This window comes from Exophiala bonariae (assembly GCF_035927105.1).
Source record: "Exophiala bonariae strain CCFEE 5792 chromosome Unknown scaffold_1, whole genome shotgun sequence".
NCBI classification, from domain to species: Eukaryota; Fungi; Ascomycota; class Eurotiomycetes; order Chaetothyriales; family Herpotrichiellaceae; genus Exophiala; species Exophiala bonariae.
This window is the reverse complement of record NW_027042476.1, coordinates 2,226,962-2,244,711: the sequence shown is the minus strand read 5'-3', so window position 1 is coordinate 2,244,711 and position 17,750 is coordinate 2,226,962. Positions and strand designations below refer to the sequence as shown.

Sequence of the window (17,750 nt, the reverse complement as noted above, 5' to 3'; positions counted from 1 at the left end):
TATCGAGAATGATCTCATTCCCGACGATTACACCAGACCCCTGTGCCTCCCACTTCGCCTTCACTTGATCTGAACCAACTACCAGTGCAGATGATCATGGTTCTGACCGTGGGCGGCTCGCATCGTGCTGTCTCGATTTGAAGTGGACTTTGCCCTGTGAAAGCTAATCATCATTCAATCAGGCCGTGGTCCAGACATTCCGTGGTATGCCAAAAAATTGATGACAAGGCAATCGAGCTTCAGACTTGAATCGGCGAGAAATGGGGAGGGCGGCTTTTTCGTCACAGGCTCGTGAATGGAAGGAGGAGCTAGGGTGGGAAGGAAAGCTTGCACACCAGATCTGCTCAGCGAAGACATTGAACATTGCCCCTTGAGGATGAGGAGCGTTGGCCGTCTTCTGGACTCTCGGTACTCATTCATGCCCAGGCCATACCCTAACTTAGCTTGATATTTCTGCTACAGACAGAGCCCTTTCAAGAAACGACGCTCTGGCACATCCAGACCAATGCAGATGTAGATCGATAGGTCCACCATTCATCACTCCAAACTCTGCCCTCTTTGCGTGTCCCACACTAATGTGTACTGTATACCGTGACTCGACGACCACGCCATAGCCATGGCCACTACCGCCGCCGAGCTTGAACTTTGCCCGCTCGTTCGTTGTTCTGGCGTCTTCTCCTTGCCTGCCTCTCTCTTGAATCGTATGATATGATAGATACATTGAGACCTCCCCCCCCCCAAACCGTGAAACTTTGGAACTGCCGTCTCTTCTTCCCTCTGTGACCAGCTCGAGATAGAGCCTGAATCGTTGCTCTTGAACGTGATCAGGCTGAATATTGTGGATCAAACAAACCATTGAACCTTCCACCGGACGGTCCAGACCTACCGTACGGGACCAAGAGAACCGGGAAAAGCAACTCGGGGAACGAAAGCTCAGAGGTTATCTACGAATTGGAATTCCATCTATGTCGGCGACGGCATTTTCTGGCTGATTTAGCTAGACCTGTGTCTGAACTCGTGGTGGACGAAGGACTGTATCAGCCTGATTCTAAATTTGTGGAGGCTCAACAAGAAGCACTGATACGTTCCTAATCACACGATATCACCAATTGACTCATACATTACTATTAATCCAACCATACACAAGTCTTGAATCGACTCGGCCTGCGTGCTGTCGACGCGTTCTCGAGTCTGCCCTATCCTCCCCGTCGCAGTTCCCAGCCACCCGCCCTCCAGACATTCGCGCCACCGACACGCACCTGACGGCGATGTCATCACGAGTGACGTTGAATTTGACACGGCACTATGGATGCCCTTTGGCACGCCTTGTTACGGGAATGAGGCCTTCTTGGAAGCCTGATGAGGGGCCGGATCAGTGAGGATTCGCTTATCCCGGCCCCAACCACCGAGAATCCATGTGACGATCATCCATCCATGCCCTGGTTCGGATTACATCAGAGATGAGTAAAATGTCAACGACTCTGGGGCCGGGAAGTTATGGTGTGCCAAACCATGGAGATTTGGGACTACTCGGATGTGAGAGTCCCGAGGTGATGGGATCTGAAACACCAACCCTCACATTGTTCCGAATAAAGATTTTGCCACAAAAAAGAGGAACGACGGTGATGAGGCTGGGTCAATAATTATTTCGCCTCAGCACTCATGACATCAAATTTTCGTTGTTTTGAGTCAAGGACCCTGTCAAGTCCGTCGCCAAGAAGTCCGGTTTCATGGTGGACGATCCTAGCCACATCGGAGTATCCAAATTTGGCTCCCGACAAATGCAGTGGCCTGCACCTGCCAGCGTATTTCCGACGGCTGTCATTCGAGGCTCTTTGACCTGCATGCTGCAAGCGCATTGGCGTCCACTCCCAACCGCCTTTTTATCTTATCATTGCACCTTACCAACCCCCAATCACATATGTGTACTGATAGCTACGGAGTAAGGTATCATGATACGTGATACGTCGAAAACTCCAGTATTCTTGCACATGCATCGATAAGCCGGGTTTCACAAGCCTATATTCCGAGTGCATGTTGTGCATGCCGATGGTAGAGAGCACGGACTTCCTCACCAATGGTTGCGCCGGTCGTGATGCGGGTGGTTGTAGTCCGATGTATGACTCTGGTCGACGTATACGGAGGAATGATGGCGGTTGGTGATGTTGCTGCGGTGAAAAAATTAACCCCTTCTCGGTGTACCGATTGGCGATTTATATGGAGATGACGTCCATGTGGAGGTCTGGATTCCAAAAGGTGATGTTGGTAGACGCACTGAGGGCTTCAGAACCGAACGCGAGATAACCAAGGTGATCATTGACGGTGGGACCTCCCAATCCGGTCAAGCCCTGCAACAGAGGGCCAATGTCGGCGTTGAAGTTTTGGACCGTTCCATCAGCCACCCAGGTCAAGACACTCTGACCCAGGCCGTTCTCACCAAAGTAGAGATTGCTGTTCAGATGCAATTAGCGGGGGAGTCGCAATGGGGACCGACCACCAAGGACATACAAATTGGTACCGTTGACAGACTGCGTCTTCAGTGCTCCTTGTTTCAAACCAATAGGCTCTGTGGCCACACCAAAGACACCCAGCCACACCATGACTTCGTACTTGGCGTCGGTCGAACTCACGGCTTTGTCGGGATCCGAATCCAAAAACATGTCGATGGCGACGTTGGAATTGACGTCGGCGGCGAGGAGGTCGTTCACGTTGGTGGTGTTGGGTTTGACGTCCCCAACCCCATACGCCCACTCAGCCGAGAAGTGAATGGCCGCGACCTTTGAGATTTCGATGGGGAAGACGGCGTCGGGATCGAGCTTGATATTGGGGAAGGCGTGGACAGGTTGAGTGGGAGGACCAGGAGGGAATTGCCACGTGATGGACCATTGTGGTGCGGACGTGTTTGTTGGATAACTGGCATTCTCAAAGCTCGTGACCTGATGCTTGGTTAGGAAACAATGGTGATGATTACCGAGATTGTCTCTTTGCTCACATTCATGCATAAACCTCCAGGACCAGTATAATTGTCTGCGATACCCCATTGATTGGGATTCACTGTGATTGGTTAGCACACATTCTCTGGGTGATTGGTCGCGTGTCAAAGCAATTCGGAGATGATTTGCCAAGGACGCAAGGGTCGGGAGAAAAGCACAACAGAGGTGCAGGATACCCCTGCCGAAAATCCCTGCCAGTCCCAACAAGTGATAGTTCAGGAACAGACGGCAAACCTTATGAGCTCAACGTCCCATGGGCCGGACAGGGGTACTGATTGTGGAACGATGATGCATGATGGCCAGGAAAAATGCGTGGATATCAGGAGTGGCAAGAAGAGGGCACTCACAAGTGTACTGTAGACCACGGGTGGCTGGTGAGATACCAAATGCCCTTTGACAATAGGTATCGGTCGAGACTTTGTTGCTCACAAATGGCGGTGGCATACCACGGGCTTCCCTATGTGCCTGTAGGCCAAGCAGAAGGCCGAGGGTGACGGCGATGGGAAGAAGCAGGAATCCCGCGCTAACGAGGGATCGTAAACCCATGTTGTCGAAGAGAGTGAAAGGGTGGTTGTTGATCGAGGACAAAATAGAGGCAGACACAGCACGGTTGTTGCTCGAGGAAGTGAAGAGAGGGATGAAAACGAATGGAGTGGTTGGGACACAAAGGGAGTTGAGGATTAAAAAAACAAAAAGGGCAGGAACGAGAGAGGAGAGGATGAACGTGCCCGGTGTTCAAGTCGAGGTTCAAGTCCCAGTTCTATTTTGTGCTCCTGCTCAGTTGGAAGTTGGAAAGGGTCAACGTAGACAGTGGTAGGCCGATGCCTGGGCGGACCAGGTCACTTCGTACGAGTAACTCCTTCTTCCTGGCGTGATGAAGATTTTTAGGGTTTTGGTGGTCCCGTTAGCCAGATTGGGGAGTCAAGGGTGATATTGGTCAGCCTTGGGAGTGGGAAGTTGGGAGCTGGGAGTTGGGATCCGGGCGCCATTTGGGCGTCAGTGACGAGCCATGGGCGTACGGGTAGGAGATTCGTTGGCAGAGCACACCCGGACTCGGACTCAAAGTGGATGTTGGGGTGGCGTGTGGACACGCGACGATCCTTGCACAGCCTGCAGCTCCCGCCTAACCCGCCTGGGAAATTTGTGGTCAAAGCCTAAACCTTGACCCTGGTCTCCGCCGACGCTTGTTTCGCATGTCTCTCGCTATTTTTCGAGGTAAATCCAACAATCACCAGTCCGTTTGTTTGTTTGACAGCCATTTGATGGCCACTGTATCAATTTACTTGTTACACCCGACCTGCTTGGTTTGCTACTTGGCGTCCCCTTTGAGACCTGGGAGCCCGGCGTCACTGGAAGGACTCTGCCAGCCAACGAAAACTCTGCTGTCCACCGCCCGTGGATACCGGTCTTCGGGTAGCACAAGTTTGGGTACATGATGGAATACGGTATCCTCAATTTTACACTTTCATATCCACCGCCTGTGTTTTTTGAATGCTCAGTCGCCGAGTCCCAAGCTCAAGCTCGAGTGATGTCCACTGATCCTTGCGCCTTTTCCCATCCATTCTTGCTCTTATCACTCTCGCCTGTTCAACCCTGGCTTCGTCGTGTCATTACCTCCCATCTTAGTCTGCCCCAGCCTACTGCTCATTCCCGGAAGTCCATCTTCTCGACTCCGTTGTTGCCACTTTGATAACTCGCCCTTGCCGGCCGTTTTTTCTTCCAAGATTCATCTCCCTATCCCAACTGCTGTGACACGATAAGGTCATCTCCCATCCCCACGACCAAGATCAACGTTACTATCCGTGTCCAGACCAAGGTCAGCCAAGTCCAACTGTCAGCTATTCGTCCAGACATCCACTCAAACCTTCGACCTTGGCACTCTTTGTCCATTTCAGTTTCCTTCCCGACATATTCTTCTTCACTTTAACACATCATTCGTTTGTTGTTGGCGACCTCTCCCTCTCCTTCACCAGACATCACGTTCGTTGTCCCCATCTCTCTTTCATCGACACTCGTTCTCAAACAGGCACTCCCGTCGCGTCCAGATTTCGAGGAAAAGACGCACATGCCTAGCTACTAGTCTAATTTCACCCGCCCCGGACCAGAAATTGGTCAAGGCAGACCACCCTTGTTTGCTTTCAACACCTCTCCCACCTCTTCATCCATCATGCCTCCTCTTCGCAAACCAGATCGTAGGAGTACGCAACAGAAAGGAGAGTCACAGCCCATGACCGAGATCAGAATGTCGGCCAACTCAACGGACACCACCTTGGTCAACAACCATCCAGACAAGGAGTCTGGCTTTGAGCAGGCTCCCTCGGTCCACCCTGTCTATGGTTCCTACCGAGAGTCATCTCCTCTTCAACCACCCACACCCGTGAGACGGCCAGGGTATCCAGACGACCACAGTCGAACCCTCTCCGACCTCATGACCGAGAGCATACAAAACAGTCCCATGGAAACCCCGGGTTCAGGATCCTTCCCTCTTTTTGCTCCCAGAGCGACCTCTTCATATTCCGAGGCCGGAACCAGAAGCTCTTCACCCTATCCATCTCCATATCCCGCGTCCACTCCCTTTGTAAGTTTCACGGAGACCATTGTCCAAAGTCAAATTGACTAACAAACACACAGCGCAGTCAAGAAACTCTACGACCACTCGTCCCCGATTCTGCTCCCACATATCTCCACCGGGATTGGGTCAAAGAGGGTTCAATCGCTCAACTCCACCACCGAGATGACAAGGATCTGTTGGCTGGTCGCAGGAGGTGGCTGTATACCTATTTTGCGCCCTTGCTGGGTTTGGCCACCCTCGCACTGTACTGGCTGTACTTTGGCATGCGTATCACTTTCGTCTTGTCCGCTCAGGCAAAATTCGGCGCTCCTTTCCCTCTGGCCTGGATCTTTATTGCCATCGAAATCAGCGTGGCGGTCCCCATCTTTCTACAGACTTTTTGGTCGTTGTTCATCATGAAGAAGCGCAGAAGGCCAAAGTTGCGGCTGCTCGGAAACGATGTCCCCACCGTCGACGTCTTCATCACCTGCTGTGGTGAAGATTTCGATGTCATCATGGACACCGTTCGAGCTTCGTGCGATTTGGACTACCCAATGGATCGATTCCGAGTGTTGCTGCTCGATGACGGAAAATCCGACGCTCTCAAGAATGCCATCGAGGATATGCGGGAGACCTTCCCAAACGTCTTTTATAAGCGTCGACCGAAATTCCCGGGAGTACCCCATCACTTCAAGGCCGGCAACCTGAATTACGGCCTGGACGATGTCCACAACATGCCAGGGGGTGCCGGCGAATACATGGCGGCTCTCGATGCTGACATGATTCCTGAACAACAGTGGCTCCGTGCCGTGCTTCCCCATCTGTTGGTGGACGACAAGATGGCTCTCGCCTGCCCACCTCAACTGTTTTACAACGTGCCCAAGGACGACCCGCTCTGCCAGAGTTTGGACTTCTTCGTCAGTGTTTCCGAGACCGTCAAAGATGCCATGGGTGTGGCCTGGTGCACGGGTTCGGGCTATGTGGTTCGACGAGTCGCCCTGGATCAGATTGGCAACTTTCCCTGTGGATCCTTGGCCGAAGATGTCGCGACATCCACCTTGTTACTCGGTAAAGGATGGAAGACCGCCTACGTTCATGAGAAGCTACAATTCGGGACCGTTCCCGAAGACTATGGTAGCCATCTGAAGCAACGTACTCGATGGGTAAGTTTGTTCCCATCCCATTTCTCAACTCTGCTAATGATCACAGGCCATTGGAACCGTCGATACGGCCTTCAAGCTCAAATTTTGTCTCTGGGGTCAAGCCGTCAAGCACATGAGATTCGCCGCTCGAGTTTCCAGCTTCATCTACGCCTTTCTCAGTCTTTTCAACATTTTCCTTACCCTGTCCATCTTCGCCATGCCCATCGTCCTCATCTCGAACAAACCGCTCGTGGCCTACGCCAATGAAAACCAGCTACGATGGCTGATTCGGGCCTGCTTTGCGACCATGGTCTGCAATCGCCTGTGCGAGTTTGTCCTCTATATCCCATCCGGCTACGCTACCGGACAACGAGGGAGTCGGTCTCAACTGTGGATGAGTCCATACGTGGCCTTGTGCATCATTCGCTCCTTCCTCCTCCCCAAGTGGCTCGGTGGTCAGACCCAAGCCTTCAAGCCCACGGGATCTCTCGAATCGGCCCTCAATGAACGATTCCCGAAAATCCGGGCGCCCATGTACCGACGAGTCTGGACGATTTGCGTCAATTACATGGCTGGATTTCATGTCGCCTACGTCTATTTTGTCCTCGTCGCCGTGTGCCTCTCCTCTTACCGAGCCGTGGTGACGCAGTATACGGTACGGGCGAAATTGGTCGGCTTGTTGACCCATGCTTTTTGGCCACCACTGTCATGGGTGATCGTCTGTTCATCCTTCTGGATTCCATTCACATATGCGGTGGATCCACCCGACATGCCTGATCGTGAGGAGCTCCTCGTGAGAGATCCCAAGACCGGTGTGGCACATCCTACGGAAAAGGCCAAGAAAATCGGTCGGGCGCCACAGACCTGGCTCTTTGAGATTGAGTACTCCTTCACGACGATTTTCACCACGGCGGTTTTCGTGGCGGCATTCTTTTATTAAACAACTTACACGGTAATGACGAAACGCACCCTAGCAGGCCATTGGCATTTCTGTACATACGGGATTCATAGGAGTTTCGATTGTGTGGGCTCACACTACATGAAGGAGCAATCATCTGTACAACTGGAAGCATAGACTTTTACCATATTGACTAATGGACATACATTTTGAGGAGTTTGCTTTACACACTGGAGTGGGAGGGAGAAAGTTATTGGAGACCATCTCGGGTTTGGGAGATGGTTGCAGACCGGTCAAAGGGCATCCGTAACAAGACATTGGGAGGATGGGGAATTTAGATGTGTATGAGGCTTCTCACAAGCATACTGGTAATGCGGAAATACATTAGTATTGTTATTTTATGGAAAGGGTAGCTCGTCGGGTCGGTGAGGCCAAGGCCAGGCTTTTCGGCCGTCGACATTGAATGGATACAAATCAAATACACAAATGATTCTCGATCCATGGGCATTAAACCAATACGTTCTCCTACAAGATGCCTAAGCTTCACGCATGCCTTGACCATCATAGCCGCGGATATATACGAGGTACTGTACTCCAAGAAATGTTCGGGAACAGAATCCTGCTGACCTAATTGTCCTCCAATACGAGGGATCGGTGTGCCGAGGTATCTCACGGCCACCCCCATGGTTCAGATCTCGAATGACCATCTTACCCATCCAAACCAATCACTAATCACTCGATACTGTCAATAGCCGCATTCACAAGGTACATAGTGGTTACTTCGTCCTTGTACCAATTGCACGAGCGAAGGACTGTCTGATTTCATCTGGAATTGGACGGGAAAATCCTTATTTGAGATTTATTTATTTCTATTCATCCGAGGTTGACTTGACCACTATCAAAAAGAATCGTACAGCCGTCTGTTCATTGAGAAGTCGTCAAGTGGTCGATCGTTCAAACACGATGTCGTCCGAACAGAAACCTCTGGCCTTGTTGGTCAAGATCCATCCTCGCTCGGCAGAAAAGAGGGAAAAGGTAATTAATTTGTCCCCCAAAACGTGTACCGATCAAAGCCACCGAGAGCTAATTCATCCCGCGGCGACGACACAGATCATCTCCAGTCTACCGGTGAATTTCTTCCGCCAACCAGACACGCAATGCACGACATGGAGCTATTTCACGCCCGCGACGCGTCAAGGAGGCATGTTGGCAAAGTTCCAGCAAGACGCACCCGTGCCGCTCATCGGGGGACTCGAGATCTACTCGTCCCCGTCGGCGCTGTCCTATGTGCAGAAGTCTGCCGAGTACAAGCAGTATTTCGACCAGGTCAAGGACCAGGACCTGTACGAGAAGGACGAAACCCTCGAGGTCTGGTACCCGGCCGGCGGATTCGTCGCGCGGCCCAACGAGACGGAGACGGGCAAGGCCAAGATCGTGGTGCTGGCCAGTTTCGTCGCCAAAGACGGTCCAGAGAATAAGGACAAATTGGTCGAAGTGTTGAGGTGAGTGTCCTGTTCATCTTCTCCTTTCGTCATAAATCAAAATGGCGAGGTCAAGGGAGTTCATTTCTGACAAACACCCATCAGCAACTACTGTGCCTGGGTGCGCGACAACGAACCGACCACGTTGAGTTATGGCGTCTTTACACGCCCAAAGTCACCAAACGAGGTTCTCCTCTTCGAGCGTTACAAGGACCTACCTGCCATCGGGGCGCACGGTAAGACCAAGGAATTCAAGGCCATGTTGTAAGTCACCCGAGTCCATCCTGACCTAGATTACGATGAACGGCAGACTGATTCACTTCTTTTCGCTCGGCTTCACAGTAAAGGCACGGGACCCTATGTTCAGGGCAAGAAGACGGTGTTGAGCGAGTGGGAGGAACTTGACGGTTCGTTTGTGTCGAATGTGCCGGGCGGTGCGGGTGCGGCCGGTGGCAAGTCGAAGTTGTGATTGAAGAGGTCCGTGATATATGAGCTTGTGATGGCAATATAGAAAGGAGGATCCCAGAAGTGGAGGGGCAATATTTACAATGGGGGTCGGCCTTGCCTCTTTCGGTGGAGACCAAATAAATCACGTCCGCCACGGGGGACGAGTTGAACATTCGAGGGAACTTTTATTGTGGTCTTCATCAAGCAATCTGCATTAATTCTCGTAAAGGGTCACACAGAAAATCAAGAGTACCACCCGGCCCTTGTGGGTACGATACGACGAGAGAGTCCCATCCAACTCCTGGTCAGTCCCCGTCGTGATGCCTCCAGCACGCGTCCCATCCCAGCAATTGAACTCTCTCTCGGGTTCTCCCACAACTGGTACAGCCAACACCAACAATACCACCAACAATACCGCCTCGGTGCGAAGGAGCCTCTTCTCGGCACATCTCTCGCGTCGTCCCGCTTCCGGTTCCCAGTCCAGTTCTCAAGGTTCCTCAACCCAACCACATTTACAACCCAACCAACATCCCACAGCACCAGACCAGGAACCTTCACAACACCGTTTGCCTCGACCGACACATGCCACGAATGCTCCTGCTCCTGGTCATGCACCACCGCCGACAGTAAGCCAGATCCAAGCCGCGTCACGCCGCTATCAACACCAACGTTCCGTTTCGACCCCGTCACTGTCTCCCTCTCCTCCACGTCTGTCCCCATTCCACAACCTCCCACCTGCAGCGGCATTCGGGCATAATGTCGTGGACATCACAACAGGAGGACCGCCGTTCGCACCCACCCCACCGCGCCACATGACTGCCGCAGCAGACACCTACGACTACGACCCGACCATCTCCCCCAACCGCCCTCTGTCACCACGTTCCCGCGAGACTTTATTCCCAAACTCGTCCATCATTGCCGTTAATCCCGTCACCGGACGCCCGATCCTACCTCATCTCCCTGTGCTGCCAGGTCGACTGCGATTGTCAGACGAGGACGGCGGAGCAGACCATGAAGACGAAGGAGACGAAGATCCGGAGGGCACACCAGACGCCGGCATACACCACCGCCGCCACCACCGTCATCAGCCTTCCGACCCAGACATGATCCACACACAGTCCAGCACAGCGGCAATGATGCATGCCGCCGCCGAAGACGAAGCATCACTCGAGGCCGACGAGGAACGGCGGGATCGCGAACGCATCGAACGGATGCTGCGTGAAATGATGGCAAGGCAACGGGCTCGGGCCAAATTGGGCACCACCCACAAACCCTCGTCCACAAACATGGTCGGCGATGGGCCTCCCTCGGGCTCATCAGCCGTGAACGTCTCCAGCGGCGGCGTGAGAAAACGCAGCACCCACCAGCACCACGGGCGAGGTCAGCGACACCGGCACATGTCGCCCCTGGAGAATGGAGGCGGGGATGAACATGATGACGAGGACCACGAGCTCTACGCGGCGGAAGATGCAGATAGCGAGGAGTCGGAGGCGGAACGGGAGGAACTCATGGGTCTGATCACGGCGAGTCTCCGGCGGGAGGTCGCAAGAGCCGAAGATGAGGGCTGGATGTATGGTGACAGCGGTATGGGCGTTGGTGGCGGTTGGGATGGGCGGGAGGAGGGTCTTGTCGGTGGGTATGAGTGATGTTTTGGGTGTTGTCGCAAGCGGTTGTTTGGGAGCTGCATTGCATTGCGTTGCGTTGGGTTGCATTGTTTCTGGGCATGGTCTACTGCGTGGCATGAGATTGTGTTTTTACTGCTGTTGATTCTGCGACGACGAGGCTGGTATGGCGGAACATGAAGCTCAATAATGTATCAACACCGGGACGAAAATGATGATGATGATAATGATCGAATCAAACAAGATACCCAATTCAAAAAGGGGGCATGAGTGAATTGGTGCTCTGCTTCGTGTCTGTAGCCAAGGGCCATGCACAACAGCCGACTTCGACGGAAGGATACATGAAGCCCTTCCTCTTCCCTCACCACCTCCTCAACCATTCCTCTCCCAACATCCACTCAATCCAGATCCATGGTCGGGGGCTTCTCGACGTCCTTCTTCGGCGCCGCAATAGGTTTGGGCGTGCCGCTCCGAGGCGTACTACCGCTCCCACTGCCGCCGGCACCGCCCTTCGCACCGCCCTGGCCGCCAAACAACATACTGCCCATCATGTCGAACAGGGGATTGCCACCCTGGCGGGGGATCTTGATGCCGAACCAGATCTCGCCGATCTGCGCGAGGGCGTCGCCCCACAGGCCCTCGACGTCCTTCAGGTGCGGCGCGTAGTATTTGGCCAGCTGCTTGAACAGGCCCGCGTCGCCTTTCTGCGCCGCCAGCACGATCAGCGAGAGGAAGTTCAGCAGTGGGATCGACGGGAAGATGCGGAGGCTGAGGCCGGATTTGGCGGATTCCAGCGGCTGCGACATGGCCAGCAGATGCGGGTTTTGCGTCGTTAGTTGCGACGTGAATGTGCTGAGCGCTAGGGTTGCCGACGAGAGATTGCCGACGATCAGGTAGGGGAGCACTGAGCGTGAGGCGTAGAGCGGTGCCAGGTGTGGTGCGTCTTCTTTGTACCAGGTGTAGTGCAGGCGGGCGAGGATCGGGGGTGAGTGCGATGTGCCCAGGACGAGGTGCCGTTCGGCGTCGTAGGCTTCTCCTTCTGGATTGATGTTGTTAGAATGGGGTTTCTTTGACCTTAGTATTCTGGTGCCTCACCTTCAGCGTATAATCGACCAGCTTCATGATGCAGGTCTGGATCGCCTCTCTCGATCTCGCCAAAACGACTCGACCAGCCCACAATCTCGGTGATGAATCTCTTGCGGGTGGGTTCATCTTTGGGGAAGGCATGTAGTATCTCGGTCAACCTCTTCTTGTTCTGATCATCACATGGCCATTCTCCTTTGATGTAGACCTCGTTCAACAGCATGAGTGCCAGATCCCCACCCGAACCGCCTTGTCCGGCGCGCAGGAGGAGTAGCGAGCCATTGAACAGTACGTCGCATGCCGAGGGGTAGTCGGTGGCTTTGAGATAGCGGGATGTGATCACTCGTAGCTGTTGGTGGGCTTCGTAGAAGTTTCCTTCGGCGATTCTTGGGGATTGAATTGTCAGTGACGTGGTGGTGGCAGGCAGGATTTATTGGGGGATTTCCTCGAAACTCACTTTTCTTTCTGTCGGGCAATCGTTTTTGCTATTTTGGCCGACATTTGGTGTATGGATGCTGTTGATGGAGGGTATTGGATGAGGTGCTATGACATGAATGCGAGGTTGGCGGTGGGTGGTGGTGGTCTGGGTGGTGCGGACAGAAAACACCCGACGTCATGCAGCCTCGCAGCCTTGCGGTCAAGATGCAAACGCCAACTAAACTGATTGGTACTTTCTGAGCTATTTGATCGTCGAGCTATCAAGTAGAATATCTCATGACTTTTACTCTTGAAATAAACAGTAGTCATAGATGGCTCACTCAAATCATCACTTTTGCTTCAATAACGAGTTGGTTTGTGCCTTGGAAATAAGTCCAAGTAGAGTGCCCCTACTTCATACATCCTTTGCCTTTGGCGGATGTACTGAAATTTTCTAGCTAGTATTGTGGCTACCTGTCTTTGGTATGGATGGCCTTTCAGAAACATAATTCAGAAGTACCATGGTGAACTCATTCTCTCTGCCATCGAAGTCGACAATGTCACTCGCTTTGGGAGGTAACATGAACAACTAACTTCACTCCCAAAATTACATCGAAATCACTCATGGTTTACCTGAACTCATCCCGACGGCTTTCTTGTTAAAGTGCAGTAGAAGTTGTCGTACTCCTGCCTTTCCCTTGGCCCTCATCTGAACCCGAATGTTGGTCTCTGGATAACTGCAGTCGACCAAAAAGGATACATCTCAAGCCTGTCCAGTGCTTCACGTCTATTCACGAGTAGTGGGAGGTTCTGATGCACTTGTCTCGATCGATGTCACTGGATCCCGAATTTTGGTCCAATCTGGTTGTCAATCTGCATGGCCACCGAAGATGCCGTCACCCCACCGACACCATTGCACCGACTTGTGTGGCCCTATCTTCAAATACTACCTCCCCAAGGACGACTCAATCCGCTGGCACCCAACCTGCTGGCACCCCAGCTATTGTCTTGAAGGTCAGCAATCGCCAAAAGCCATCGAGCAGCCTGTACGCACAAAGAGCAAGAAAGTCATTATAAGGTTGTTGGGCATGGCCTCTGAAATCGAGTTCGACCAATGGCATGATGGTGAATGGTACGGCAATATCTGGAAGGATCTCTATGAATCTTGTATCATGCCACTCCGCGAAGAAGCCGAGCGATCAGGCAAAGCCAGGATGCCAGTGATAACACTCGAAGCCGTTGAGCGTCGTACGAAAACCTTCGACAGCAGTTGTATCGAACGCTTCGAGGAATTGTGGCCGGGTAAAGACTCATGGGACACTATCGAATACTACGCGGTATATCTGGGGGCCATGAGATTTTTCAACACTTGGAATACCGACCTCTTCGACCGCGGGTCCGGCGAGAACCTCACGGAGCACCAAATGAATTGTCTCTTATGGACAGTCATTCAATACGATTTGCACAACACAACCAAGTCGCAGTTGAAGTTGGCCGCCGAAAGAAAACGCAAAGCTGAAGAGCGGGGATTCTGAAGGTCGGGATTCGGAAAAAGGGGACAAGAGAGTGCGAGTGAAGGAGGAAGAATAGCTTTTGGATGGTCCTGCACGATGGTGAAAAGGGCTCCTTAACGAACATTTTCAAAGACCATACAGGAATTCGAATGATTGGAGAAAGGCATGCACGAGCGCAGACTCGGAATCTCTCTTTACTCTCAAAAGCCGATGATATCTGCGAAGAATGCTCGTACAGACGAGCAAGGAGCTCGAGATGCACTCGGCATCTACGCTTACTTGCCTGGGATGGAGTATGCAGGCGTGCTTATGGAGGGAAATATTGAGAGCCGACATGACATCTGGCTGCCTTTGCAGAGATTGGGATCGGTCGATGATCTAACGATTGAGCAATACATTTTCCAACTTCATGGATATTCTCAGTAAACAGTAACTTAGGTAGTGAACTAGTATGTGCAGCAACATCGATTGCGGCGACGTAGAAAAGCAGTAGAGCATAATATTCGGTGGAGTATAAAGTTGTCTGGACGACAAAATTTCATTGGCCGCTGATGATGTGATTTCCATCGCTGCTCTCCACAGTTCCAGATCGCTTACTATTCCGTCCAGCAACCCCAGAGTCGACAGTACCATGGCATCGCTTTTTCATAACTTTTAGACAGGGCGAGACCCCGCAGATTTCTTCCCATATCCTCTCCTTCACATACTTCCCTGACAATCGACATGGCCACACCACGAGGTGCACAAATCGCTGCTCGCCTCCTGGGTCGAGGGACCAGGTCTCTGGGCACTCGTTCCTCGAATTCGATTACTCGTACTCGGCCAGCACTCAAAGAGAAGAGATCGGTTGAAAGCCCTCTCCTCCTCAGCAATGCTTCTCTACACACCCACACCACACGCAAAGCCCAAGCGGCGGCCGTGGTGGAGACAGACACACTCGACTCGACCAGTGATTCTAGCAGCAACCCGGCCATGTCCTTCCCGTGCCTCGACGCCCAAGAACAAAAGACACTGGCGCTCCAGCGGAAATCCCACGAGACGGGACCCGAGCCCTCCTACACGACAGGCAAACACCTCGTCTTCCAGAGCCGCGAGCCCTTTCTCCTCGACTGGGGCGGCGTGCTCCCTGAATTCGACATCGCATACGAGACGTGGGGCAGCTTGAACGCCACCAAGAGCAACGCCATCCTGCTACACACCGGCCTCTCGGCCTCGAGTCACGCCCACAGCACGGCCACCAACCCCAAACCCGGGTGGTGGGAGAAATTCATCGGGCCAGGACGACCGGTCGACACGGATCGGCATTTCGTCATCTGCACCAACGTGGTGGGCGGCTGCTACGGCTCGACGGGCCCGGCGTCGCTCGACCCCTCGGACGGCCAGCGCTATGCCACGCGCTTCCCCATCCTGACCATGGACGACATGGTGCGGGCACAGTCCCGTCTCCTCGACCACCTCGGGATCGACAAGCTGTACGCCAGCGTTGGGGCCAGCATGGGCGGGATGCAGAGCCTGGCGTTCGGCGTGCACTTCCCGGAGCGGGTGGGCAAGATCGTCAGCATCTCCGGGTGTGCACGCAGCCACCCGTACAGCATCGCGATGCGGCACACGCAGCGGCAGGTGCTGATGATGGACCCCAAGTGGAACCGCGGCTTCTACTACGACGGCATCCCGCCGCACTCGGGCATGAAGCTGGCACGCGAGATCGCCACCGTCACCTACCGTAGCGGCCCCGAGTGGGAGAACCGCTTCGGGCGCCGCCGCGCCGACCCCAGCAAGCAGCCGGCCCTGTGTCCGGATTTCCTGATCGAGACGTATCTCGACCACGCGGGCGAGAAGTTCTCGCTCGAATACGACCCCAACTCGCTGCTGTATGTCTCCAAGGCGATGGATTTGTTCGATTTGGGACACGAGCATCAGGAGCGTACGCGGGTTCGGAGAGAGCAGAATCAGGACAAGGTGACGCGTGGGAAGCGACAGGGAGGGGACGTGCAGAATGATGCGTCGTGTAGTCTCACGCTGCCGGCGAGGAAATACGAGGAGCAGAGCAGTTCGGCGCCGATGGACGAGGCGGTCGACAATGGGTCACTGCAGGGTCCGCCACGAGACCTGATTCAGGGTCTCGCACCGTTGAGGTCTCATCCGGTGCTGGTTCTGGGCGTGGCGAGTGATATTCTGTTTCCGGCGTGGCAGCAACGGGAGATTGCTGATACTCTACGGGCTACAGGCAACAAACAGGTCACGCATGTGGAATTGGGCGAAGATCTCAGTCTGTTTGGCCATGATACCTTCTTGCTCGATCTGGAGCACGTGGGGGGCAACGTGGGCAAGTTTCTGCAGTAGCGTTCATAGAGCACCAGCGAGGACCACGTGTGTAACAGATTGTAAGATATGATATATTGTTATGACTCCATGGTCTAATGCCAAAAGTGTTTTGCGGTATGGATTCTCAGATGTGTTCCCCGCATAAATAAATAGCCGAACCGCCCGATGTGAAGTTGGGCGGATGGACGTGGGATGTGTGGAATTCTAAGACTTGGAGTGCAGTATCAGGCCGACGATCAAGCCGTAGAGACCCAAGACCTCGCCAAAGATCAAGATGAGGACCATGCCGACAAAGACTCTGGATTGTTGCATGTAGCAGCGCACGCCCATATCTCCGACGACGCCAATGGCGTATCCGGCGGCGAGACCAGCTAGCCCGACACTCAAACCCGCGGCCAGATGCATGAAGCCCGTGAATAAGCTGTACGTGTGAGGCGGGGGAGCGATATCACTGGCGATCAAAACTGCAATGACCAAGGCGTAGACCGCGATGATACCAGACATGACAACGGGGATGAGAGACTGTAGAAATGTGAGCAGAGTTGGAGAAACGAATTTGTGTGCGATGATGGTACCTTCATGACCAGATCAGGACGATATGCTCCCACACCAGCGATTCCAATGCCAGATTTTGCCGTGCCATAGGCGGCTCCCAGACATCCAAAGATCATCTGTAGAGTTGAGAGTTAGGAAGATGGAAGACATGAGGTGTGGAACGTACAGCAAAGGCGATCCCAGCCTAGATAGACAGTTAGCTGACGGACTGACGCGAGGAGCCATGTAGGATCATCTTACCATGCCAAAGAATGGAGCAAACTTGGGAGCATATTCGCTTTCGGCGGCATCCATGATGGAGGTCATGTTGGTCATTGAGAGGGGATGGTCGAGTTGATGGGGAGGATAGATTGAAATCTCAACGAAGATGAATGACTGCGATGGCTGCAGGGACAGTGGAGGAAGGAGTGTGGTGGTTGAGCTTCGAGTGGCAGGTGCGACTGTGAAAGCAAGTGGTGGTGTTGGTGGCAGTGGCAGAGTGTAAGTGTAATTTGGGAAGGTGCAAGTTACAAGTGCAATATTGTTCCCAGGCGCAGGCAGGCACGATTGCTCCCTGTCCACCACCAATCACAGTGCTCGGCCGAGTTGCTGCTATCCACGTTCCACTCCCACTCCCAGTTCCCAGTTCCATCCAATCCAACCCAAACGAGTCTGAGTCGTACACTGCAGTTCAATCCTACCACCACTACTGTACCACAATCAATATACCCTCTTCATCCCCA

General features: G+C 53.3%; 8 protein-coding genes across 8 annotated transcripts; 5 read left to right on the top strand and 3 right to left on the bottom strand.

The window, feature by feature from the left end:
- Positions 1–2,213: 2,213 nt before the first annotated feature.
- On the bottom strand, positions 2,214–3,539 carry LTR84_000792 (uncharacterized protein; the record flags this gene model as incomplete). Its single annotated transcript, XM_064844422.1, has 4 exons — positions 2,214–2,451; positions 2,509–2,936; positions 2,993–3,054; positions 3,341–3,539. 4 exons carry the CDS (start codon positions 3,537–3,539, stop codon positions 2,214–2,216), a joined length of 927 nt encoding a protein of 308 aa, XP_064712282.1.
- A 1,621-nt stretch (positions 3,540–5,160) lies between these two features.
- On the top strand, positions 5,161–7,626 carry LTR84_000791 (uncharacterized protein; the record flags this gene model as incomplete). Its single annotated transcript, XM_064844421.1, has 3 exons — positions 5,161–5,571; positions 5,625–6,707; positions 6,754–7,626. 3 exons carry the CDS (start codon positions 5,161–5,163, stop codon positions 7,624–7,626), a joined length of 2,367 nt encoding a protein of 788 aa, XP_064712281.1.
- A 921-nt stretch (positions 7,627–8,547) lies between these two features.
- Positions 8,548–9,534, top strand: LTR84_000790 (uncharacterized protein; the record flags this gene model as incomplete). The annotated part of the gene is made up of 3 exons (XM_064844420.1): positions 8,548–9,086; positions 9,171–9,329; positions 9,408–9,534. 3 exons carry the CDS (start codon positions 8,548–8,550, stop codon positions 9,532–9,534), a joined length of 825 nt encoding a protein of 274 aa, XP_064712280.1.
- A 298-nt stretch (positions 9,535–9,832) lies between these two features.
- On the top strand, positions 9,833–11,158 carry LTR84_000789 (uncharacterized protein; the record flags this gene model as incomplete). The annotated part of the gene is made up of 1 exon (XM_064844419.1): positions 9,833–11,158. The coding sequence occupies one exon, from the start codon at positions 9,833–9,835 to the stop codon at positions 11,156–11,158; it is 1,326 nt and encodes a 441-aa protein (XP_064712279.1).
- A 374-nt stretch (positions 11,159–11,532) lies between these two features.
- On the bottom strand, positions 11,533–12,718 carry LTR84_000788 (uncharacterized protein; the record flags this gene model as incomplete). Its single annotated transcript, XM_064844418.1, has 3 exons — positions 11,533–12,173; positions 12,230–12,603; positions 12,675–12,718. 3 exons carry the CDS (start codon positions 12,716–12,718, stop codon positions 11,533–11,535), a joined length of 1,059 nt encoding a protein of 352 aa, XP_064712278.1.
- Positions 12,719–13,524: 806 nt separating this feature from the next.
- Positions 13,525–14,169, top strand: LTR84_000787 (uncharacterized protein; the record flags this gene model as incomplete). The annotated part of the gene is made up of 1 exon (XM_064844417.1): positions 13,525–14,169. One exon carries the CDS (start codon positions 13,525–13,527, stop codon positions 14,167–14,169), a length of 645 nt encoding a protein of 214 aa, XP_064712277.1.
- Positions 14,170–14,871: 702 nt separating this feature from the next.
- Positions 14,872–16,491, top strand: LTR84_000786 (uncharacterized protein; the record flags this gene model as incomplete). Its single annotated transcript, XM_064844416.1, has 1 exon — positions 14,872–16,491. The coding sequence occupies one exon, from the start codon at positions 14,872–14,874 to the stop codon at positions 16,489–16,491; it is 1,620 nt and encodes a 539-aa protein (XP_064712276.1).
- Positions 16,492–16,677: 186 nt separating this feature from the next.
- Positions 16,678–17,334, bottom strand: VMA11 (v-type proton ATPase 16 kDa proteolipid subunit 2; the record flags this gene model as incomplete). The annotated part of the gene is made up of 4 exons (XM_064844415.1): positions 16,678–16,995; positions 17,049–17,144; positions 17,195–17,212; positions 17,269–17,334. The coding sequence occupies 4 exons, from the start codon at positions 17,332–17,334 to the stop codon at positions 16,678–16,680; spliced, it is 498 nt and encodes a 165-aa protein (XP_064712275.1).
- Between the last annotated feature and the right edge of the window lie 416 nt (positions 17,335–17,750).